We start from the raw sequence: 25,031 nt of genomic DNA, 5'->3' as shown, positions 1-25,031 counted from the left end.
TAGAATATCCGTTTACTCCCCTGCTTCAAAAAAGAGATTAAGAGTAATCTAATCTGCAATGTTGATCACAGTACTGTCATTTAAAATTCCACTGGAAAGATCCAATGCTCTAAAAAATCCTGAGGCTGAAAGAAGACAGTTTCTCTCCATGAACACCTTCCAATACCTTCCTTCAAGTAGGATTTACTGGACTTTCTGGATCATGAGACAGAGCTAATTCAATCAAAGTATAGAAAAATCAAAGCAAGTAATTTAGATTTGGGTTTATTTCATGCTGATATGTATTTGTACAACACATGGGAGGCTTAATGATTTAAAGCTATTGACAAAAAGAAAAGAGGTTTTAAAACTGCATACACTAAGAAAGGTGCACAAAGTCATTTCTTGTGACCCTCATCTTCTAATGGAAAGAAGTTTACAGATTACAGAAGCAACAATAACTGCAATTTATTCTTCAGACCTGCCCCTGAAGACAACACTCTTCCCAATATCTTAAGGAATGGAATAGAAAATTGCACTGCAGTTGTTGGGCACTACAATTAGAATAGATAAATCTCCACAATCATTGATCCAGTGTGGTTATAATCACCAACAAAAAAACCCATGCCTCTGGTATTCCAACTAAACAATAAAATGCAATAATCTCTCAGCTCATCTACTAATTTACAGAAAAAAATGGGGAGGAGAAGTGTGGGTAAAGAAAGGAGGGAAAGAGGGGCAAAGATGATGATTTATCAAGAGGATAATTAAGATTTTTAAGATTAAAAATGCTTGAACCCAAGAATCTCAAGCTTGCTGGGGGGGATAATGATGGCATGCAAATAACAAGTAATAGTCCCTTTAATCCTAAGAGTGAAAGACAAAAGAAAAGTGCATTTTCACTTTTAAACAATTTCAAGTTCATCTGAATAGATTTATTTCAGTACTTTGACAAGTGTTATTCAACAAAAGCTCTTTAAAAAAGCAGTTTAGAGGGCGAGTGAGTGTTATACTTACTGGTAATGAACCCATGATGGACCAAGAGTTTTCTTAAACTGAGTCAGTCCCACAATATCAATGTAAATGAGTTCTACAATTTTATCCCCCTGGGTAGGGCAGCCAGATCTGTTACCTACAACCTTCTTCATGATCCTAAACAAAAAGAGAAGCAATATGAAAAAGCATTACTTTCCAAATACCTTGAATTGATGCTGTAATAATATTTACTCCAATAAATCCAGCTTCAAAAAAAGTTTTACTCTTTTACTCTGTTTTGAAATCATGAACCACGTAAGAACTCTCAAATGCTCAACACTTAATTAAATGTAAAGCACTAATTTTCACTAAAAACCCCATCTGGTTTAAGCAAGAGAATAATATGTTTGAAATGCTTAAAAATAGTGTGCTTTGAAATTATCCAAATTAATTTCTGACTTCTATTGACAGCTTTATAGTATAAGAGCTCTCTATAAAACAATGTTGTCATGTTTGTAATTAAAAAAAGAAAGCTACAGAAAAAGTACATGTGCTCAAGCTTCAAACAGATGTTTTATGTCTGGTGCTGAACTAGTTGGCAAAGCAGGAGAACGAAGAATGAGGAGCAATTTGACCTAACACAAGCAATTAACTACATCAAAAGTAACATGTTTAAAGAACTTAAATCTTTATCTTAAAATGAGATACTGAGTGAAGAACAGCAGAAACTGAAGCAGAGGACACAGAATTAGGCTAGTCTGTAACATTTCCCATTGCAGCTGGATAAAGCACCTGGAATGTTAAAGACTAAGCTGCTTAGTTTGAATTTTACAACATTCATTTATGAAGTCCCAGGAGCCTGAAGCTACAATGAAAACACATTATCCTTTCCATGGCACATATACTCAGCTCATGAAAATAATCTTATCGTCTGTTTAGTGAATTATCACTTTCATTTTATGCTTCAAGAAATTATATACTGTTAATAGAAGCTTCAAGAGTTTACAATTCTTTTCTTTTAATTCCAGTTTCAAAAGCGAAAGTAATCTCCTTACTCCTTGAGCTCTGCCAGTGAAGCTGAAATCCTGATGTCATGGCCCAGTAAGTAGAGAGATGTAATTAAATCACTCCACTGGACTAATTCACCAAGTGGGCCACCGCTAAACGCATTTTCTGCAATCTTGAATCCAGATTCTTTTGTCAAAAGCCCCAAATGAACAAGGATCTGGAAAGGAAAGTCATACATTTGAGTTATCACCATTAAACATGCAACTGTTGTACCTTACAGCAGTTTTTCTTCCCATTAAATTCCAACTATAGGCAGAAAAAAAAAAAAAATCAATGAAAACAATCCAGTACTTCCACCCAAATAATTTAATTTTGTAATGAATGCAAGGACTGAGAATCTCCAGCAAGGAGCTGAGCCAGCCAGGCTTAAGAGAGGGTAGAAATATGAACATATTTCTATTCTGCTACCACTCAGGACTGGCTCCAGGAACAACAAGGCAGGAAGAGAAATCTGTTGTAGTGTTTGCAACTTGTGGCTTTATCTTAAGTAATTAAGGTAATTAAAATAAAATAAAAATTAAATCAAATGAGCTACACCTTTTCACTTCAAGTATCTCATGGCTTTAAAACTGCACCCATTACAGGAGGTCTAAACTGATCCAGTCCAAAGTTGTGGTTAACTTTAAGTCTACTCAAATGCAAACCCAAGATAAATTGTTTAGAGTCTCAATTTTGGACAACAAAGATGTACAATTGTTGTTTCCCATGACTTCATAAAACACTCCAGTGTCATCAGCTTGCAGTAAATTTACAGCTTCTCCCTTTAGAAACATCTACACAGTCTCTATTTTATCCAAAACTACAGAGGTCAGGAAACTCACTCCAAGACTGACTCACACAAAACATGTAAAATTCCCTGCAAAACAAACACCCATGGCAACATAATTTCAAACAGCAAAATACTTCTTGAAAAGAGGCACAAGTATAAACACGAGCCTTTTAGACATATTTTCTATTTCCACTCTGAAGCTACATCTGGAACAAGAAGCTTGAAAGAGCCCATATAACAGCAAGTGACAGGAATAAAAATGCTCTCATTTACCTTTTTTCGTTTTCTTTTCTCCAAATTTTGTTTTTCTGCAAGGGATTTAATTGCTTCAATCCAGGTATCAGCCATTCGTCTGATGCGCAACATCATCCACCTGAATTCCTCATGCCTCGACATCATTTTGTAGAGATTATCAAAGTTGATACGAATTTCAGCCTTCAAGCAAAGCATTAAGAAACACCCCAAACATTAGTTATTCTTCAGCATTCTTTCCAGAAGTGAAAAAACTGCTCAAATGTGAGCTCTGGGCTTTATATCCCTCTTTTTAAAAAAAGAAATAGGAAAAAAGATGCACTCCTAGCACAAGTTAAGATTTTCGTTCAAATATTAAAGATATACTTAAACAGACACTTCTAAGCTACATAAATGACTGTTATTTTTATTAGTAGTACTTGATAGCCCAGAATATGTTCACAATGTTTTGCAATGCATTTATTTCTGCAAGATAAGATCTGGTTTTGTTCATGTGCTTCAAAATGAGGTAAAGGTATATCTGAATCACAGTACAGAACAGTAGGCTCAAGATTTATGTATATCATGAATCTTCCAAATACAACGAGTCTCCTATTATACCAGAAATGAAGAAACATTACTAGGGTATAAATTTTAAAGGAAATACTCATTTTAAACCTAGTCTGTTCTAAGATCAATTGGTTTTACAAAATGAGACAGCCTATATCTATATTATGTAAGTGGTGCTCATATGCAGCCCAGCAATTATCTTAAATTATCTGAAAATCCTAATTGCTACATAATTAGGCTGTAACAATTTAGAAACAACTCTGTGTGCTGTACAGTTTTTAAAGGGAAAAAATTAGTAGTAATCAAAACGTTACTACAAACCTGAAATGGATATAAGCCTTTTCCATTAAGGCAGTTTTGTAAACAAGGCCCAGATTTTTGGGACAATAAAAATGGATATTTTCACATATACTTAACACTGGTGAGCAGTCTGTGGATTTATAATTTTTCTCAGTGCAGTACAGTGTTTCATAAATTTAAACACAAAAATGTTTTTAATGAAAACCTACCACCAAGACCACAATACAAGGACTGGATACATGAGCTACACATGTCAAGGAGAATACCTTTCAGCCTTGAGGAGTAAAAATTGTAAATTCTAGTCTTTTTAGCATTTATGTGGCACAGGATTCCAGGGTATTTTGCATGAATCACAATTACTGAATTATTTCTCATGTTTTCCCTATTAAGGACATGGGTCTTCTTACCACTGTTTTTTGATCAGTTTCTTCATTAGGATTTTTTGCTCTCCAAGGTAAACGAGGACACCAATTTTCAACCTGTAAAACAATCACATCAAAATAAATAATTCTACTCTACTCTCAGCTGCTTGACCAAAGCCTCCACTCACCACCTTTATATGACACTTTTATGTTAACCTGATGGTTCAAATAAGGCATCAGCTGATAAGGTGATCACTTCAAGGTAAAACTGCTTTTTTGCAGGAAAAGCTTAAGATGACTTTTTGCAATTCCATGCTCTTTTAACCCAGCAAATTTGCAACCAAAAGCCACAGTTAGATATTCATTCATGATAATGAAAATGGAAGATCAAGACAGAGATCAGGTGTTAAATGCTCAAAATACAGTTTCTCTGAGCAGTTCTTAAATGTTTTCAAGAAGTTTTCTAAGCTTCTAGGCCTTACAAAAATATGTATTTTGGAACATTTCCATCTCCCCAGGGTATCGTTTTATAAAGACAAAGCCTGCTAAATCAAAGGATCAAAGTTCTACCTTGTAGCAATTTAGACCCAAAAAATAAGAATCATCATAGAATCAAAGCCACATGTTTGAAGGCTATAAATAAGGTAATTATAACGTCAGTAACAATATTCACAAGCATCAACAGCTGTGATTCTTAGAGAAAAATGCTCAATGCACATGCAATACTTCTACTATTGTCTACTAGAAAATAAAAAAGTACAACAGGAAGTAGTCAGTGAAGAAATAGTAAATAGACGCAAGTCACTGAGAGCTCCTCAGCTGTCCCCAGGGATCTTGCCCATCTTGCAGAATCCTTATTATTCATGTGCCTTAAGAAATTTGACCATTTGCCTTGGGAAAAGAGGAATCCCAGTTTTGGAGGCAAACCCATGAAAACTGAAACACGACTGTACTGTGAAATAGGGGAAATGTAAAACTTTATCAGCTGGCTAAGATACCCCATCATTACTGATTAAGTTCACAACTCCCAGAGAATTGGAAGTCAGAGTTGCCCTTATGGTTCTTCCAATCACAGACCTGTCAAAACACAATTTTAGCTTAATCATACTGCAGCAGTAAGCTTGGAGCATTACAGATTAAAGGCTTAAGATCACACCATATGATTTCCTAGAAGGCCAATCACATGAAAATAAATGAATAGCCATGCTAACCTCATTAAAGAGAAGAAATATATCAATCTTGGGTTCCTCAGACAAATTATAAAAAAGCATTTTGAATGCTATGACTTAACCTACTCAAGGTATTTAATACAATGTTTGAAAGCAGTGACTTATCCACCTTCTTTGAAAACATCTGATTCTTCAGTGGTCTCCAGCTGTGGAACCACACCAGAAATTGTAGCAATTATCAATCCTAACTTTTACAACTATAAAATTGTGGCACAAAAGAGTTGCAAGCTCCACGTTACAAATCATGCACAATCACAAACTCTCTCTGTTTTTTTTGTTTAATAGTACAAATTTTGCATTATACCTAGCATTAGAACTGATCTAAATTAAGATATGACATTTCAAGGACTACTGTTCGTGCCCCTTTTCTGACTTCATGTACTTTATATTGCACCACAAGGCATCCTAAAGGAATTGCAGAGTTTTCAGGGCTGCCAAGGACAATTAGCTGCATGCCACACTGACTGAAAAACAAATACAGTTCTTTTGTGCTTTTAGAACTATTTCCTCTAGTCTAAATTACATTACAGTAGTTCTCATCACAAATAAACACTTAAGGAGTAGATTCAAAGTAATATCAGTGTCTGCAGTTGGTCTGGCTCTCAATTTTTCCTTATTGATCTTTAGCACTGATGGCAGCAAGGATTAGGATATCACTAAAGTGGGTTTAGATGAAAACTCCATTGGAAATACATAAATACTTTAGCTTTGTATTTGTTTTGGAACAGAATATCTACATACAACAAGCCCCAGTTTTGAGCAAGGGCAGTGATGTTCATTTGGATCCTGCTCTTTAACTTATTCATTTGATAATTTAAGACCAAACACTAAAGTTGCCTCTGAAGAAGGAACCAGGACTCTTCCCCATTTCCAGCACTACCTTCCTCTCACTGGGTTTACCATCAGTTCTTTCTCCAGCTTATTCTCTCCACAGCAACCTACTGTTGTACTGTCATGTAAATGATTTAATAGGAAGGACGTGATACCAGACAGATTAGCACTTAAAGACGACTGTTGGGAAGCAGCAACTGCATATTTGAAGACAGACCATTTTTTGGATGAGTGACATAAATGCTAAGCTATTATTCAGAACACACTATATTTATCTTTGTACTGTCATATTTTTGAATAAGACCAGCTGTGCCTCCTGTTCCTGGTACTGAATTCAATGCCAATCAAATGCATTAGGAAGTATTTGATCTTGCTCAGGAAACTGTGTCCACCTGAGAAGTCAAGTGTTCCCTGCTTGGTTTGGAATCACATTAGTCACAGCACTGCCTGGAGTATAAATAGCCAGCTCCTTAAGGTTAAGCTGCACAGCAGTTTAGAAGTTCAAAATTTAAGCGCTACATGAATCCAGATACTTGAGAAAAGCTGGTGTTCTGAACTGCTCTGAGGTGTAAATGGCCAGGTTTAGGATGAAAAAAAAAACCCAAACAAACCTAATAAATTTGAAGAGTACTTGCTTTATAGAAGCTTTGCACGTATGTGTTCCAGTGACTCTTGCTCAGACACACACTGAAACTGAATACAAGGCAAGATTGCAGCACTTGACTCTATTACAGAGCAAGTACTTCAAGCAGAGTTTTAAGAACCTGGCAACATCTGTAGCACTGGAGTAGTCTGAGCATCTTCCAGATTGAATCAAAGCATACTCTGCCAGCAGCTCTCCACATCCAAAATTTCAGAAAGACCTTTATGTTTTCAAAGAGTCACAGTGGGAGTTGAATAAAGCTGGAGCTGAAGCATACTCTCTGAGCATTTGGGATAATCTTCATTTTGGACTCTGCCAAAGTGCAGGTGCAGCCCATCCACAGGGAAGCTAAGACAACTTTCTTTGTACAGCAGGTGAACACACTACTGCTCAGTGTACTTCTATCCATGGTACAGTGCTGCTGCTAAGTGTCTTAAGTCAGTCCCAGAAGGAAGAATACACAAACAAAAATATCCAGTGCAGTATCTGTGGAAAAAGGTGCATCTTTAAATGTATTAGGTAGTATGAAGGCAGGCAGAGAACTTGTAATGCTACAAATGCCTTTGAGAATTTGATGCAAAAGAACTGCTCCCATTGGGAAGGTGACTTTTTCAGCTTAGCATTTCCTCAGTGACAGAATCACTTTGAAGGGGTTACAGAATCTGTGGTGTGCAAGATGACTGCCTGCTTGGTTAGTGAAATGGGGTAGGGTACAGGTAGGTTTGGATGTGGTTGTTTCCAAAAGCAGTCTTAAATGTTGGGTGTCAGATACCCACAGCCCCGGTCACACAGCAACACAACATCTCACACATAACATCAATCAACAAATGGCCTCTTGTCTGGTTTCAATAATGTGCACTGCATTTGCTTCATCTCATACACTGGCATTTATGTCTTTTCCAATAAGTCATTAAAATACTAATCCCAGTTTAAGGTGACAGAAGAATTAAAAATAACTGAGCCCAAATCATCCAAATTCAGACCAGTACACCAATAGATAATTCAGGGACAAAGTGCTGACTATCCTTAGCATTTCAGTTTCTTAGGGACATGTGTAAGATGACTAAATAAGTCTGAACTTTTGCTGATTTACATTTCCAACAACAACGCTGGTTTTGTCAAATTTCTAAGTATTTGCATAGAATGGAAACAAGCTGGTTTGATGAACATTACACTGAAGAAATGCAAATCATTAACTCGGTGTCCAGGATTAGCAGCAGAAGTTGTGGAAAGAGGACTTCCCCATAGATATGAGGAAACTGCAGTAAACTAGAAAAGCCACAAGGATTTAAGGAACCTCTGTAATTAAGATTCCAAGGAATTTTCACTAAAATGTGCCTCAGACTACAGCTTGCATGCTGGAAACAAACCCATGTTCAAAATCATCTTTGGTTTGTGTTCTTCTGCTTTAGCCCTCAAAGCAGGAGTGTGAATAAAAATACTCCCATAACCAACTATGCCTTGTGTTTCCATCAAGTCTGAAGGACTGGAAACAAGAATTCTCTCCAGCAGTGTATTAGCACACGTGCAAAAGCTACAGGAGTGTCAAAGACTGGAATTTGAAACAGGTTTAAATCTTTGGAAGTGTTGGATTTCAAGGTGGGTACCAAAAATTATGCGTGCACCTGAGGAGAGAGCTGGAGATCCAAAGCATGGGATTTTAGGGAGACCTGCCCAGCTCCAGCAGGTAAGCACCAATGTAATGGGAGGTGATAACTTGCACCACAGCTACCAGTTGACCACCAGGCACCAGCACCAGTCCCACTCCTGCGTGGAAAGTAGTCCTCTCAGAGAAACACATATGTAGATAAAGAAAAAGAAAGAGCTATAAGCCCCCTCCACTTTTTTTTTTTCTTAAAAGCTTAAAAACAGTGTGAAAAACTCATTTTCTAGAAGGTATTTTTAAAAGCTTCATTCCTCAGCTGCAAACTGACATTTTGCAGTGAAATATATTTTTGTACTGCCTAGAAATTAATTTTTCACATTTCTCCCCAGAGGCAATGCCACCCATGAAAATGATAACTGTGCCAAAATGCCATTACAGTGTTAAACAACTGCCTTTTTCAAAACTAAATGCTAAGTTTAAAATAAAGTAACTCTCCTCTATGGGCATCATGGTTAAAAGGAAGCAAGTTTAATTTGCTTTTTAATGTTTGCTATTTCTAATCCCTGTCTGGCTCTGTATTCAAGAGAAAGTAAATCTGGTTTTGCTATTCAGGCCATTTGTATCTCCTCCACTCTTCAAAGACTCCAGCAAATTCGTGTTCTGAGGATCAGAGGGTGGTGAGGCCCTGGCACAGGTTGCCCAGAGAAGCTGTGGCTGCCTCATCTCTGGAAGGGTTCAAGGTCAGCTTGGACAGGGCTTGGAGCAACCTGGGATAGTGGAAGCTGTCCCTGCCCAAGGCAGGGGGCTGGAACAACAAGAGGTTTAAGGTCCCTTCCAACCCAAGGCATTCCATGAGTCTATGACCCCACAGTTGTGCATCACACCCCAAGAATGATCCAGTGCCTGCAGCAAAACAGCAAGAAAGAAGCGCAAAAATTCTTTCAGTTTCATCTGCAAGTTTGTACAGGGGACAGCTTTAAATAAAAGACAGAAGCCTGGAGATGCTGGGCTGCTTCTTGCTTTCCTTGGGCTGCCACACTCGCCCCCCATTCTGCTCAAGCAGCCAAGACACAAAGCAGTGGAGAAGAGCTGTTCCTGAGTTCCTGCAGGAGTGCCATCCAAAGCAAGGCAGAACTGCAGATACCTGCACTTGTGCAAGCTCTTCAGGAGAGAAGACCTGGGGCAGCCTGGATTTTGTCAGCATTGTTTCTATTTTGTAGGCACTCGTGGGGGAAACGTAACGAGCACATGGCTGATACCCAAAGGCTGAGGTTTAGTCCAACCTTTTGTTTCTGAGCTTGTCCACATTGTGGACAAGTTACTTTGTGTCCCTGTGGTTGGGACCCATATTGCACACCAAAATGAAATATTTGGGGCTCCTTTGTTAACAAGTTTAAAATTCCATTACGAGTACTGGATGAGCATAATGTAACATCCTAACTGAACTGCTTCAGAAGAAAAAAAGTAGATCCCAGAAGAGTATGAAAGAGCACAGACACTTGTCACACTAGACTGTTGAGCTGATTTTAAGAGTGAAAGTAGATATACACGTAATTTGATGCACATCATTTTTCCAAACAGAGCTTGTACATAATGTGATACCTTTATTGCCTTTTGAAACATGCACGTACACAACCATCTCACTCCAATAGTCTAACCTTGAAGTAAAAAAGAAAAATCTTAACAGTAACATCCTTTCCATTACCCTAATGCATTTTAAAATTTTAAATCAGCAGTTCTGACTCGAGAGCTCTGTAGACACATTTATCATTCAGCTGTGCAACCACGCTATAAACTGTCAACTCTTCATCACTGTCCACTTTGACAAATTACTCTTGCAACAGCATTTCCAAGTTATCCCTAGCAGCCAACACACCTCATAAATCCACATCATTGTAGTGTTATTAGAATTTCATTTCATGCTTGCATTCGCAAACATTTAAGCTTTCAACCTCTGCTGCTGGACATTAATCATGAAATTAATCATAGGATTAAGAATGCCAAATTTAAACTCAAGGTTACTAACATGCTCACCCAATATTAGTTTTACATTCTGTCATAAGAAAACACTCTACAAAAAAAAAAAAAAGGACAAGACCTTTTCCTGAAGTTATGAAATATGCACATAGGCTAATTGCACTTCTTTTCCTTCATGAAATGAAAATTGACCAAATTCAATATTGCTGCTTAAAGAAAAATTTCAAATCCCAAGACGCTAGGAAAAACAACCATTTGGCCTCTGAAAGTCTGCTCACAGTTGGCCATGAAAGATCAATTATGAAAGAGCTAACAGCATCAACTGACTTTCAAAACTGATGATCAGAGAAGACTGTCACGTAAAAACTGTGATTTAATAGAAATGTAAAATAATAAATGTCATTGAAGAATATTAGGTTCTCACATTCAGTTGAGATGCATCATCATTTTTAAGATATATCTGCATTAAAACCATGAAGCACCTGCTGGTTGACAGAATACTAATGACCAGGCATAACTCTGCTGATGTTAAAACAAAATCTTCTAGTAGAAACCTTAGATCAACTTCAGATGATTATGAAACCATATCTCTAGCTTCTATGATAAATAACAAGATAAATAATATAGTCCTCCTGTATCTTTTCCTTCCCCAGCTTCACAGTCCATAAATAAATCAACACTCAGTGCTAGAAATGGAATGAGTCAAAACTGTGATTCAACCCAGCCTTTGTTATGTCTTCAGATAAATGTTTTGGATATGCATTTAACTACTGCTGCTTCAAGCAACACCCCCAGAAGTTCAATGACAGTCAACTGAGTAAATCAACAGAAACTGCTTTGACTACAACCACGTTACTTCTTATAACAGACTTACTGTTTTAATCTCAGATACACAATTCAAAATCCCAGCCTAACCCTCCCCATCCTCCAGAAGCTACAAAATTAATATTAGTTGCAATCCTGCAGCTGCATTGGCTCTTGCACTTCTTTGCAAGCAGTGAGCCACTGGATATCAATACCACTTCTAAGATCAGTTGCCCTAAGTTATCAAAATTTTACTTGTAAGAAGGAAGAGGCCAAGTGATCAAATATACCTGACTATTTCTGGCATACACACTTCAAGCCAGTAATAGAGCTCATGATAATTGATTGACAAAATTAATTCTTGGGAAACAAGTGTTACCCAGGAAATAAGAAAAAAAACCCACCAGGACAAGCATCCTACTCAGTTGTGTACAAAACGGCTTAGGTTGTGCCAGGTACCAAAGGCCTCAGCCAATATAGCTGCAACTTCACTCAAAAATGTGACATTCAGGTTTTTTTATTTTCTGTTAGCAGATTTCACAATTCACAAACAGTCTCAGAGCAGGAAGTAGCCATGCTGCTTAGGCCCATGTACTGTCTAGTTCCACTTTCCGAATTTTCCATTCCAAATGCCTCCCTATTAGTACCTCAGCAGCTGCATTAAAAGCAACAGAAAGAGTGTTTAAAGGCAAAGTTCTCTGACTGAACTTCCCACCCAGGTTTAAGAGGATATCCAGCATGGACTCCCTGGAGAGCTGCTGCTTACATCACTGCAGTTACAAACATTAGAATTCTCCAGGCTAGAAGCCCCTGCAGAGTTTATGAATAATGGCAACACACTTAATAATTCCATTTTAATAACTTCCTCTTTACACAATTTTTCTGAAGAAAATGATGATTTCTTTCAAGAAAAGTACAGTTACCAAATCTATGAAGGTAATATGATATTCCCCTTCTGCAGATTGAAAAATTACTGACCTCACTGAGGTAAATAAAAAAGGAGCACGTGGACCCATCTACACCATAACTTGCATAACAGGGATCTGATCGCCACATATCTTTCATCCACTGTAACAGAAGAAAAGACACAAAAGTCTGTTAGGTTAAAGCACAACAAAATAGCTGTGTTTCACACCCAACCCAGGAATAATGGAGGAAGTGGCAAAGTGACTACAAACATCCCAAATAATAAACCAGAGATTTTATTAATAGTACACACTGCATCCCTGCGTTCAGTAATGCTGGGGAAGCAACAACATAGCAGATGTGAGCACAGCTTATACAAACCAGCAGCCAGGCAAGCAGAGACAAATATGAAAAGGAAAATAAAATTGGGATCCAGACATATGGCTGTGGCTGGAGTTGAATGCGTTGTGTGTTCCCCACCATGATATGCTCCCTCTAAAATTTCAAAGATCATTTCAGTTACCAAGACTGAAATCTGCCAAGAATCTGCCATGTCTGCAGAAGCAAATAATTAATTTCAGTTCATATTTTAATATTCAAATAATTTATTACATAGCCACTATGCAGCCAGTTTGCCAAAACAGATCAAAACACAGACCAGAGATTCAAAACGTAGAGACTTTTAATTTCGCAACTACTTGAGCATTTAAGCAATCAGAAATTTTACTGTTGTCCCCCACTAATCACATAGAATCACAGAATGGTTTGGGTTGGAAGAGAGCTTAAAGATCACCTCATTCCAAGACCCTGCCACAGGCAGGGACAGCTTCCATTAGACCAGGTTGCTCAGAGCCCCATCCAACCTGGCCTTGAACTTTCAGGGATGGGGCATTCACAAGGATAAATCAGTATCCCTTACATTTGAACCATATCTTGGGGGAAAAAAAGTCCTTAAAAACCTCCATCTCTGCAAGTTTGGTGGAGTTTCTTCGGTTTTTGTTGCCTTTTTTTTCCCTTTCCAACTAAAGCCTGATACCTTGTAATATTTAGCCTTTCCAACTGCATTATTAGTAAAATACAGGATTTTTGTAGAATCCACTGTGAATCCCAGAGTTCTGGTTGCACACACAGGCACCGCCTGCTCGTGAGCAGAGGAGGCAGAATGCTTCCAAGAGAAAAGGGGAAGAGAGGAACCACACAGAGCTGTGGGCAAAGAGAGGAAAGAAGTGCAAAGAAACATCATGCTGAAAAAGGGGCTGGAGTGAAGTACCCACATAATCACAGGCCAGGGGCAGGGGAGCACCAAATTACTCATCATAGGGAAGAAAACAGGGCTTTTTCAAAAGGAGAAGTTTCTGAATTACATGATAGCATTCAAATAATAAGGCATTTCAGTAAATAACATAGCATTTTAATATCACAAATTTTTCCCTGTCTTGTCAAAATTTGTCTTAAGAGGATGCCACTTTATTTCTCAGCAGCAGTAGTATTAAAGGCTTGAGGTGAGCAATGCTGCAGGGATACACAGTCAGTCCTAAATAGCCTATTTTTTGACTTAGCTGTTCCTGTTTTATACCACTGAGTAATGGCCTCCTGCAACATAAGTTCCATTTTTAATAGAATGCACATAAGATTAAAATCAGTTCACTTACCTTTATTTTCCCTTCACAGTGAGGAAAACCATCCATAGGAGGCAATTCACACTGTTCCTGGGCTCCATTTATGAGATCTAAAGAGAAACACAGTCCATAAAACTGAGCTTCATTTTGCAGTTATGACAGAGAGCCGGATGAATCCTTCCTTTTATTTTCATGAATCTACAGTCCAGACTGACTGAAGGGTCCTACTGGGTAATATTTGTTACTACATTAAAACTCAGTGTGCTCCATTTTGACCATAGAAGAAAATGGTTGCATAGATTTCAACACTGACTTGAAGTAAAAGTGCCGAATTACAAAAACCAATCTATGAAGACTTAAAAATTAAGCTAATCCATACTGAAAATAACAAGAAGAAAATATTTTCCTAATCAGTGTGCTTAAAGCTACTAAATTGCAACAATTTGTCTTCATTTGTCAAACATTTATAGGATGTATATTGCTCTTAAACATAAAACTAGTTTTTCAGGATCTGTTATCACTTTATCAAATACCCACAATTTGAAACATGGCACCAGATATATGACCCAATTAATATATGTTGCAATATGATCTAATTTAACAACTGAGTAGCACTACATCACATCTCACAAGAAATATTTCCTATGGTCTCCCAAGATCATTTTTCCTTCCTTTTTTGCCTGTTTTAATATTTTTTCATTCTAGATTATTGCAACGCATTAAAGAGTGTAATATAGAGTAAGATTTCTAGCCCATGAGCCAAGCAAAAAGCAGCAGTTTTAAAGGACATTACCCCTTCAGCTTCAAGGGACTTTCTTCTTACAAGAACCCTCTAATGCAGGCCTTTAAGGCAAGAAAAATTATTACCATGGAGGAGAGATTCTTGCCAAAGGCAGTGGGGGATAAGGTTTTCAATTTAGGTAGTTCATCCCACAGTTATCTAAATTATACCTGCATCATTTCTGGCTTTTCCTATCGGCAAGAATTGAGATCATTAAAGTCAGCCAGCCATCAACCCAGGAACACTTTATGCTGTGGCAGTAACAGTGCACAATTTCACCCAGAATATGCTAATTAGAGAGCCCAGAAGAAAAAGCCTAAAAAAGACTGCAGTATTAGAATAATGACAAAAATCTGTAGGTAAAAGTTAGAATGTTGCATTATATTATTATACGCAAACATCACGACCTGATCTATCTGCTTTCCAATTTTTTTGCAAATAGCTTCTTTTAAAGATAAAACTTGTGATGTGAGCCAAGCATTGCAAAGTGAACTTGATGGGGGAAAGAAGAATCATGCCAGGAAGTTACCACTTCTTTGTCAGTCTCTGCAGTGGGAGTGATTTGACAAACTGAGCTGTACTGCCAATGACAATAGCACTGAAGCGAAGCAGTTTGTACAATGACTTTGTAATTTCAAATCAATAAGCACTTTCAGAATATTCTGCCTATCTTCCTAACCTTGTGGGGTTCTTGCAGATCAGACCACCGACACCTAAGGCTCTGATTTCTGCTCTGAATAAGAGCATACAGAGCATGAATACCGAAAGCAGCAATTTAAAAGTATATTCTCAATTCAGTCAGTACAGCTACACAATAATAGGACATTTTGCTTTACTGCAGTTCAGGAATCAGACCTACCACTTGAATCACACCAAAATCAGTACCTGAGATCAAACAGTAATAAAAAGGCATCGTTACTATTATGGTAATTTTCAATAATCAATATAATTCCATTAGAAGAGCTTTATGGTCTAAATGGGTATGTGGGCTTTTCTTTTTTTTTTCCTAACTCCTAAGTCTGAATGCAAAATAACAGCTTTACATAAGGCACATAAAATTCAAGATCTTCCTAGAACAAAAAAGACCTCTGAAGTCTCTGGTACAATATCAGAGATGCAGCTCAGCCATAGGGAAAGTTCAACTTTCAGCATCATATTGCATTTAGGGTGAAAATGCTGAATGTCTGGGTATAGCTTGCCAACAAGAATGAGCCATGATTTCTGTAATTTAAAATTAAAAAATGCCATCTATCTCAAGTTAATTATGCTATCATATGATGGCTTTCCTCTTCAGAGGGTTAGTCAAGCAAATCCTCTCTTCTTCTTAAGTCCTATTAAGTACAGGGCAATACATAAGCACAAGGTCTAATTCTTATTTTACAGCACACAGTGCCAAGTCTATCACTTATACCATATTTCATTTTAATGGGGATCTCATGGCCTGTTAAAGAAAGAAAGGGTGGAGGAAACACCCAAAATATGGCCAACAGCCTGATTTTTGGTAGACACACAACAGCAGTCTACATGTTTGCTTTTGTCATGTGTAAACACATTTTCTGCATCCCAGTGTGTTTTTGTAGATGGGCAGAGTCTTTGCTACTGCTCACTTCTCGCAAGGTCTTACAGGAACTCTGTATTTGCAAGATCTATTTGCAAGAATAAAAACCTTCTTCCAACAGTCACACATTGCACCAGCCTCACACTTCCACAGCTCCCATCAGCCGTGGCAGTACCACACGCAGATACTTCCCAAGCAGAAACCCTCCCAGCCCTCCCTGTTCCTGTCCATTCCAAGAAGTAAAAAGTAAAAGACAGACATTTTTCTCAGCAGAAGCTACAGACTTTCTCAGGCATCTGGTCTCCCCTGTGGCCAGCTGCACTAAAGCTTTTCCAGAGCAATTCCACTCTTGCTCTTCCACTGGGATGGGTTACACACAAACAGAGCATGGATCTCTCCAGGATAACCTGCTCGTATAGGGAACACGAAACACTAGTGCCCACCTTTATCACCTCTGTCCATGCTGAAACACTAGTGTGTCTGGTAGTATTACCTAGAGTATCTGACATCTATCCCCCTTCTTGCTGGCAACAGTAAACACTCCTAGGATTCCCCTTCCTCAAAATGTTCATGTTTTTTCTCCACCATAGTCCACAGACACAGGAAATGCTTTACACAATCACCAGCTCCCCACTTCCGTCTTCCCATTCAGCTTTACCATGGATCTATATCCCAAGCACCTACATCAGCTTTCACTTGCTTCATTCTCAGCTATTAATCAGGTAATAGCACAGTGAAAGCAATTCTACAAAGCTTAAATGTAAACTGTCCCAATAAACAATTTACATACAACTATTATCCAGAGCAGAAAAAAAATGCAGCAATATGTGCATACAAGAGGAAATGAATGTGAAAGAATAGGAGAAGGAACAGAGAAATGCAACTCTGTTCCATCTGAGTATTCCCTAGAGAAGCAGTCATTCCTCTGTGCCCGTGAACAGGAAGCCAGCTGATGCAGTCAGACTGGAAACACATCTACATCAAAGACTGCTGTCCAAAGGAACAACTTCCTGCAGAAATGGGCAAGTCAGTGCTGGTTTCCACACATAAGCCTGAGAATTCACTGCAGAACTCTGAATTCACCAGTGAATAATCCTGACAGTTTCAGTCAACTACTACTTGCCCTGGTCATACCTTTTCTTCTTGGCCACAGCCAGTGCCAAGTTCTAGGCTGAGAATCATCCCCCCAAATTTTTTTTCCTCAATGATCAGACCCTGTACAAAGAATTACATTTCTGCTCCTCTTGCTGCTTATTTTAACTCAGCATGGAGAGTGTGCTGGAGCCTGCTGGTAACACCTCATAGCTAGCTCCTCTTGAACAGGAATCCAGAGCTGAAAAAAATCTTGTGTTTCCCATGAGCAGCTGAGACCAAGCTCAACCAGATACCAGCAATTTACACTTCTGAGTGTGATCATAAAGACATGGGAGATAAATAAGTGGAACCCTGGGGATGCCAATCTACACATCAGGATCTTCCAAAACGTGAAAAGCAAGCATTAACATACAAGTCAAGACTTAAGAGTTTTTCATCATTTGGAGATAAAACCCCAAACCCTAATATCTTATGAGGATTCTTCTTAAAAAGTCTGGATAGATGTCTTATGCTGTTAGAAAGTTCATGTTGGATAATTCTTTCCTGAAGGGGAAAACTTCATTAAGCCAGACATTAAAGTTACTTTTGTTGGAAAATAGTATTTGAGAAACCACAGGAATTTTTATCCTTAATTAGGATTTATGCAATTTAAAATGCAAGTTATGAAATCTCCTTTCCCAGCCAAAACTTAGAACTTAAAGCCAAAAAGTTAGAAATACAACTGTCAAGTTAGTACAAAGCAACTGTAGTTAATAAACACACTTTTTTCTCCTAAACTTTGTGAGCCATTATATTAATTTCTGTTCTAAACACACCTAAGTATTTTTTAATTCATGCATAGCTTATCTCCTCTTGACTGCTGTTATGAAAAGATGTAATTATTAAACATTTATCTCTTATGATGTTACATTAAAAGTCAATGCACTGACAAACTAAAACAAGAACATAGCTTATTATAAATCTAAGAGCATGCAGTTGGTACTGATCATCCTGGAAAAAAAAAAAAAAAAGAAATATTGATAAAACACCAACCAACTGCAGATTTTAAAAATCCTCTTTAAATACTGTGTGAGGTCCTGGGATATATAAAATATAACTAACAAACTCCATCCTCATGTTTAGAAAGGAGCCATATGTTCCCTTCACAAATGATCTACAGCTTTGCATCAGACATCGTTAGAGCACAGCAGGTGAACCCGAACTTGTGAACAACCCTCAGTTGTTTCAGTGCAAAGTCTGGCACGTCAGCATCAACGACGTGGCAGATTTGAGCTAAGCCACCAACCTTGCACTGGAAAAGAAGCTTCTCTCTTGTTGCTTGCTAAGAGCAACTGCACCTGCTAAAGCTCCAGGCCTTCAGCACTGCTCTGTCTAAACACCAGTTCACAGATGCAGGTCTTCATTGCCTCCTGCATTTAAACTCCATGTTCACAGGTTTTGTTTGTAATAGTGAAGGTTTACAACACCCACGTGAGAATTATGTGGTTAAAAGCACAGTCTGTGGTAGGGATTGATTTTTGTTTGCTTCAAAGTTACTCTTTAATAAAACAGTAAAAATGAGCAGTAGTGAGTGCTACATGCATATTTTCTCCCTTTCCTACATTGCACATCCTTCAAATAATGTTCTTTGGAATAGGCTAAAAAATTCTGCTTCAAGTTTTCTCCATCAGACAGTTAGGAAGTCTAGAAATATTCCACTAAGACAGTACACTGAATAAGAGTTGTAATTAGTGACTCAGCAGTGACTGCTGTTTGATAGGTGCTCTGTTTGTCATAAGAGTTTTAAAATAGTGATATTGGTTAAAGCAAATGAAAAGGCTGCAATACAGCTGAAATTGCAAGCTGACACCAGCAGCCTACCTTCCCTGCTAAGGACCAGCCTGGCGTTCTTCTGAGAACAGAAATGTATTAAGAATTTAACATGACACTAAAAATGATGTACTTTGGAACCTTGAGGCTTAAACTCTGATTTTCAGACTAGTGCATATAAAGTATTTTTTGATGATATATAGGACAGATAATAGCTTAAGTCAAAAGTATTCCCATCAGCAGATCTCATACAGAACCTCTCTAGTATTATAAGGTCAGAGTAATCACACCCAATGAAATCTATTCACCAGTTTTATCTCTGTTCTCTTTCTGGTTTTGATCATTAAATATAAGTACTATTCTAACTTTAATTCATGAAACTGTTCTCTTGTTTATATTTCAGTCCTGAAACCTGGTATCTATGGTTAGACACAGACTGTAGTTAAAGCTGGCTTAGTTTGTATAAGGTCTCCTTTCCCTTCTCCCCCTAATTAACACATTCTCAATTCAATTCACATTTTTCATCTCCAGCTGGTAAGATTTCTTTAAAGGGAGAATTTGCAGTGTGAGCTGAAAGCACTAACAACATATTCAATCAAACGAGCTAAAGGTTTCAAGATTTTAAATGCAGAGCACAAAATGCTTTCTACTAACATTTTAGAAACTTCTGTAGCAAACTGTTGGTATGATTTAAAGAAAATTAACTTTTCTACCTCTAGTCCATCCTCACACAAGCTGTGCTGCTGTGTTCCATTAGCACTACTGAAATCAATGCAGTGTTAGGAGAATTCAAGTAGTAGTCAAGTGGTTAATCAAAATGCAGCCCGGGGGACCACTAAGAGCCCCCTTCAGCATTACTAACACAGCTTTGCACTGCAGTGGAAAATATTCACCTGTGGTCTTCTGCATACACCACACTGTACTGCGACAGCCAGGTTTGAGGGCACACAAATCTCCCCAGCTCCACACTACTGCCTTTGTGGGAGGGGGGAAAATCTTAACACATACACATATACAGTGTGGAAAAGAATACAATGAATAAGGCTCAATAAACGTGAGTCACAGCAAAACAGCACCTCGAGGAAGCTGCAATCCCTACTATCAGAGCCAGTGCAGTCCCACATCCTCTTACAACTGGTAGACACTGGTGCTCTGTGGGGACAGCTGGTTTGCTTTCTGAGGCACAATGCACCATATTGACTAAAGAAAAGCCTACTCTAGTCCTCTTAAGGCAGGAGGGCAGCTTTGGAATTTAAAACAATATGCAGCATCTTAACTTTTTGAATCTCTGCAAGTACAGGACTATGGTGGAACTGTGGTTGCAGACTGCTAAAACTAATGAGGCTGTATAACAAAATTCATGGAAACAAATCCACTGATCCTGAGGTTACCTGAGTCTTTCCATCCCACCTAAAAGGCCTCAGTGTAGCAGCCCCAAGTCATCAGGAATAAGGACATGGAAATACCAGGACAAAGGTCCTCCTCACCATAGTAACATTAAAAAAAAAAAGCCTTCTTGTAGCATTGCCAAAGCTGACTTTTCAGCCTGCCTTGCTACATATTCACGAAGGATGCCAGATATCTGACAGGCATCCAAGCCGTCATGTCTTAAATGACAAGTATACACTGAAGTCTGCATCTTAATGAGTGAGTTTAAAGATGTTAAAACTAAAGTTGTTAAAAGGGAACTGAACAGCCGACACAGCAGAACAAGTTAACGCACAAGGCAGAAAAGCTATAGCAACTTTGAGCAGATATACCAGAAATGTCCTCCCTCCCTGTGCAGTGTTGTATGCAGCACCTGAGCCTGGGCTGTTCTTAAGCTTAACAAGAGCCCTCCAAGCACCAGCTGGGCACAAGGGGAAGGCTGAGGAGGATTTAACATAAACCTTCACTTGCTCATTTTTGTGAGATCAAAGATACACAATTAAAATCATTCAAAGCAGCACTTTTCAAGGCAAAAGAACATTTTGTAAACAACCAGTCTGGCAGAGTTTTCAGTACAATTTTACTGTCTGGGGCATTAGATGGTCAAGCTTATAAAAAATTTAGCTTTTCACTGAACAAGCACAGAAAGAGCGATGACGACCTCTAAAGAAACCCATCCCACAACACAACACAACACACTAACCCCACCCCCACTGCTTACAACAAAAAAATCACATGAAGAAAACAGAGATCAGATTCTCTGATCATGTTTGTGCAGAGTGCCCTATCTGATGAACTATGATAGTGCAATTCTGTCCCAGAAAAGTCAAAGATTTATTTTATCGTTATCTTAGAAAAGCACAGCTGTTAAAAACCAAGTTGCCTAAACCAAACTGATCCTGTGCCTGTCACATGGAACCAATGATGCAGCTACAACAGTAGAGCCCTGTAGAAAAGCTCTGCTTGAAAGTGCCATGGTTTTGTATTTCCCCATTTCCGTTTAATCATCTCTACAACAGCAACTTTAAATTTACTTAAGGTGTCATTTGCGGCAGTGCCTCAAAGCTTCCTGTTCTAAAGGCTGATGAAAACTCTTATCTCCCAGACAACCAAAGTTTAGATTAATACTTTCCGGTGTGTATGGGAATATATTACTTCCCACAAATTCAAAAAGGATGGCTATCAAATGTCTCAGAAGCTTTTCAGATAACTTAGATTAATAGAGGAGAGAGAGAAAAGGAAAGACAGCTTTATTGCTTTCAATACCAATCAGCCAAAGCTTTACAAGTATCTTTATTAACAATACACTCATAAACAAAATGGAGGTTCTGAAAAAGCAGTTGAAAATTGTCAGGATCAAAACTACCAGATTGTTTGATGGTTTTATGGAAGGAAGAAGAAAAAAGCAAAATATGCTTATGATTTTACACATGGATCTAAAAAGGGGGAAAAAAAATGTAACACCTAAGCTCCCACTCAAGCTCCCCAAGTGTTCACAGCTTTGCTTTTTAACATATTCTCTACAGCCTCACCCTGTAGCACAAGTCCCATCCTCAACTCCTCTACGATTAAAGATATTTATGCTACTAAGAGCTCATGCCCTATTATCCTTTCATACAGCCAAAAAGAGAAAGAAAGCTGTTTTGCCCTTTGCCCTTAATGAAAGATTCCATGAAACTAACTTCAGAGGAAAAACTAGGTGTAGTACCACCCTAAACACACTAAAGCTGAACACAGTAATATGAATACACAGGACAGTCTACATATACATAATTAGATTGAGAGTCACCAAATCAGACACTGGTTTGGGTTGGCAGGCACCTTGAAGACCATCTTGTTCCAATCCCCTGCCATGGGCAGGGACACCGTCCACTAGATGAGGTTTCTCCAAGCCCCATCCCGCCTGGTTTTGAATGCTTCTAGGGATGAGGAGTCCACAATCTCTATGGACAACTTGTGCCAGTGCCTGACCATTCAAAGAATTTGTTGTTAATATCTACTCTAAACCTGCCCTCCGTCACCTTAAGGCCATTCACTCTTGTCCTATCACTCCACGCCCTTGTGAAAAATCCCTCTTGTACCCCCTTTAGGTGCTGGAAAGAGCTCTAATGTCTCCCCAGAGCCTTCCCTTCTCCAGGCTGAACAGCCCCAGTCTCTCAGCCTGTCTTCATTAGGAGAGGTGTTCCAGCCCTGTGATCGAAAGTCAGGATTGAATCACAAGAAAGTTTGAGTTCACCTACTTCAGAGACAGTTAAGTTACAGTCTGCTAAATCCTCAATAATTTCAACTACTGTTACCACTTTCTTATCATGAAGGAGCATAATCCAGATGGATTTTCTTCAGATCCCTTTATCTGCCAAAACTCCACACCACCACAGAGTGGTATTTCCATGGCAGATTTCACCACTGCTGCCTCAGTTCTACACCACACTTGATAGCCAGATGCAGAACAACTTAAAAAGAAAAAAAACTTTGTTTCATAACTCAAAACAAAGATAGGTATTTTTTCCAAACTGCTAAACAACTTGATCATTTCCCGTGCCAGTGCTTCCTTTTTCTTCTACTGTCAGGCTCTTTCAGAGAAGTTCCTGCTCATTCCTTCAGGAAATAGATTACAATGGATTATAAACTCCAGGTTTCAACATGTCCTGGCCCAACTCTGAACTTCCCCAGATTTTGTGGCCCACCTTGCCTTTAGTCAAGACTACATTCTGTTTTGTTGAACACGATTTAAAAAAAAGAAAAATAATCTTTGATATTTGTTAACATCTATACTTGCAGAGGGGCCTCGGAAGGAGAAATGCTGATTAATCATCATAATCTCTGTTCTTCCTGGTTTGCAGATGAGTACTAATTTTTTTTCCATGAAAGTGTTATCAATACTTAAAGTACACAATGAAGAAAAGCTTACAGTATATTCAGATTAGCCAGTCTAGTCTGCCATCATAGTCAGTTTTAAATTGTAAGAAAAATACTATGTTTTGCTCTTGAATTTGTCATTATCAGCAGTGAGGAGAAACACAGCATAACCACCTTCCTGTCATTCTGTCTTTCTTATTTTATCATTTCTATCTACTCCAGTAGTATATAACCCAGTAACCTTTACACAAGGTCAGTGAGGACAAAATGCAAATCTCAGGATGATTTGTGACTCCACTCTTTACTACCAAGGTTTACAAGTAGTGTCAATAGATTCCAGGGCGAACATGAAGCCTCACTTATTTCAGAAAGGCTTTCCATAGGTAAAGGCGCATGGCTGTACAAATTACAGGACCATAGGTCTCAGTGTACTGTAAAATCCCAATCCAGAAACAATAAATGCATGACGTAGCTCTACTGGAAGCAAGACTCTTGTAGGACAGTCTGCTAATGACATTGCACTGTTTCACTGACAAATGAGGCTATAAAATGCTTAATTTACTGCAGAGTTTTAAGCAGCAACTCTGAGGCAAAAAAAAAAATAAATTCAAGAAGCCTTCAAAAAAGATTACCAAAATTATTAAATATGATGTTAATCAGATGCTCCACAAACACTATGGTTGTCCAGACAGAAAGACCAAAATTACTAACAATAATTAACATGAATTTGTCTAAAGTCAGCAATTAAAATATTACAACTGCTAAAGAGAGGAAGGGTAATTCTAACATGCTTGCTTTGTGATCACAGTATAACAGCTGAATGTTATAAAGAAAAGTATTATCTGTATTTGTGTATGTATGTGTTTCAACTTCAGTAAAATGACAAATTGTTGGGTAACAAAATGCCTTTACCACAATTTTCAGATTACCTCAATTGCTCTAACACAATATACAAGGGATGTCATTGAAATATTATAGACAAAACCAACACTGGTATTGTAATCACAATGTCCTCACCTAGCTTATTTTCTGAACAATTCCTTCCTAACAGAGAAGATATTTATATTATGATTATGCTGGAATCATATGGCTTCCAGAATGTGCTGTCAGGAAACTGCCACAAAGGAAGAAGTAGAAACAAGTTTTTCATTTCCATTTGGCTGCCTCTGATCTGAGCAATTGCCACTGATTGCTTCAAATGGATGAAGAGCAGGCACTTAACACAGGGATTAGCTTCAAGCTCTACTCTAACCCTTGGTACTATCCAGCCTGGAGGTACCTGAGCAGTGACATTATCTAGTCATCAGAACAATACATTAATCAAACCTTACTAAACTCTTACCTAAAGGTTTTTCCTGTTGCTGCTGTTAAATGTTCAGACATTTTAAATTCGGTGTACCAAGAGTCAAAGGTAAAAAACCTGCAGCTCTAATAAGAGGGATTGTGTTCTTTGGCACAGAGCAAGCCTCAGGCAGCACTAAGTACTGCAAACACTGCAAATGGAAAACTCTTACCAGTCTCCTTCAATGTTGCTCCTGAATACCAAAATTGTGAATCTAGCCCACTCCAAGAATAATAAACAACATTCAAATCACTCTAAGAACTGATGAAAGATGTTTCCTATTCAGGTAA

The 25,031-nt window shown here is 38.3% G+C and overlaps 1 protein-coding gene across 5 annotated transcripts in view; it reads right to left on the bottom strand.

Annotated features, from left to right (window-relative positions):
* MGAT5 (alpha-1,6-mannosylglycoprotein 6-beta-N-acetylglucosaminyltransferase) overlaps positions 1-25,031 on the bottom strand; it is a 111,656-nt gene that overhangs the window by 36,750 nt on the left and 49,875 nt on the right. For all 5 annotated transcript variants that reach the window (XM_069021209.1, XM_069021213.1, XM_069021212.1 and 2 more), the window contains 6 exons: positions 13,903-13,979; positions 12,323-12,412; positions 4,300-4,371; positions 3,065-3,226; positions 2,010-2,179; positions 997-1,131 (listed from right to left, as the gene is read on the bottom strand). In XM_069021209.1, coding sequence (XP_068877310.1) covers positions 997-1,131; positions 2,010-2,179; positions 3,065-3,226; positions 4,300-4,371; positions 12,323-12,412; positions 13,903-13,979 — 706 coding nt within the window. The remainder of the gene's footprint in view (positions 1-996; positions 1,132-2,009; positions 2,180-3,064; positions 3,227-4,299; positions 4,372-12,322; positions 12,413-13,902; positions 13,980-25,031) is intronic.

Source organism: Aphelocoma coerulescens, chromosome 7 (genome assembly GCF_041296385.1).
Source record: "Aphelocoma coerulescens isolate FSJ_1873_10779 chromosome 7, UR_Acoe_1.0, whole genome shotgun sequence".
NCBI classification, from domain to species: domain Eukaryota; kingdom Metazoa; phylum Chordata; class Aves; order Passeriformes; family Corvidae; genus Aphelocoma; species Aphelocoma coerulescens.
Note: the sequence above shows the minus strand (reverse complement) of the source record. Positions and strands in the feature narration are given on the sequence as shown.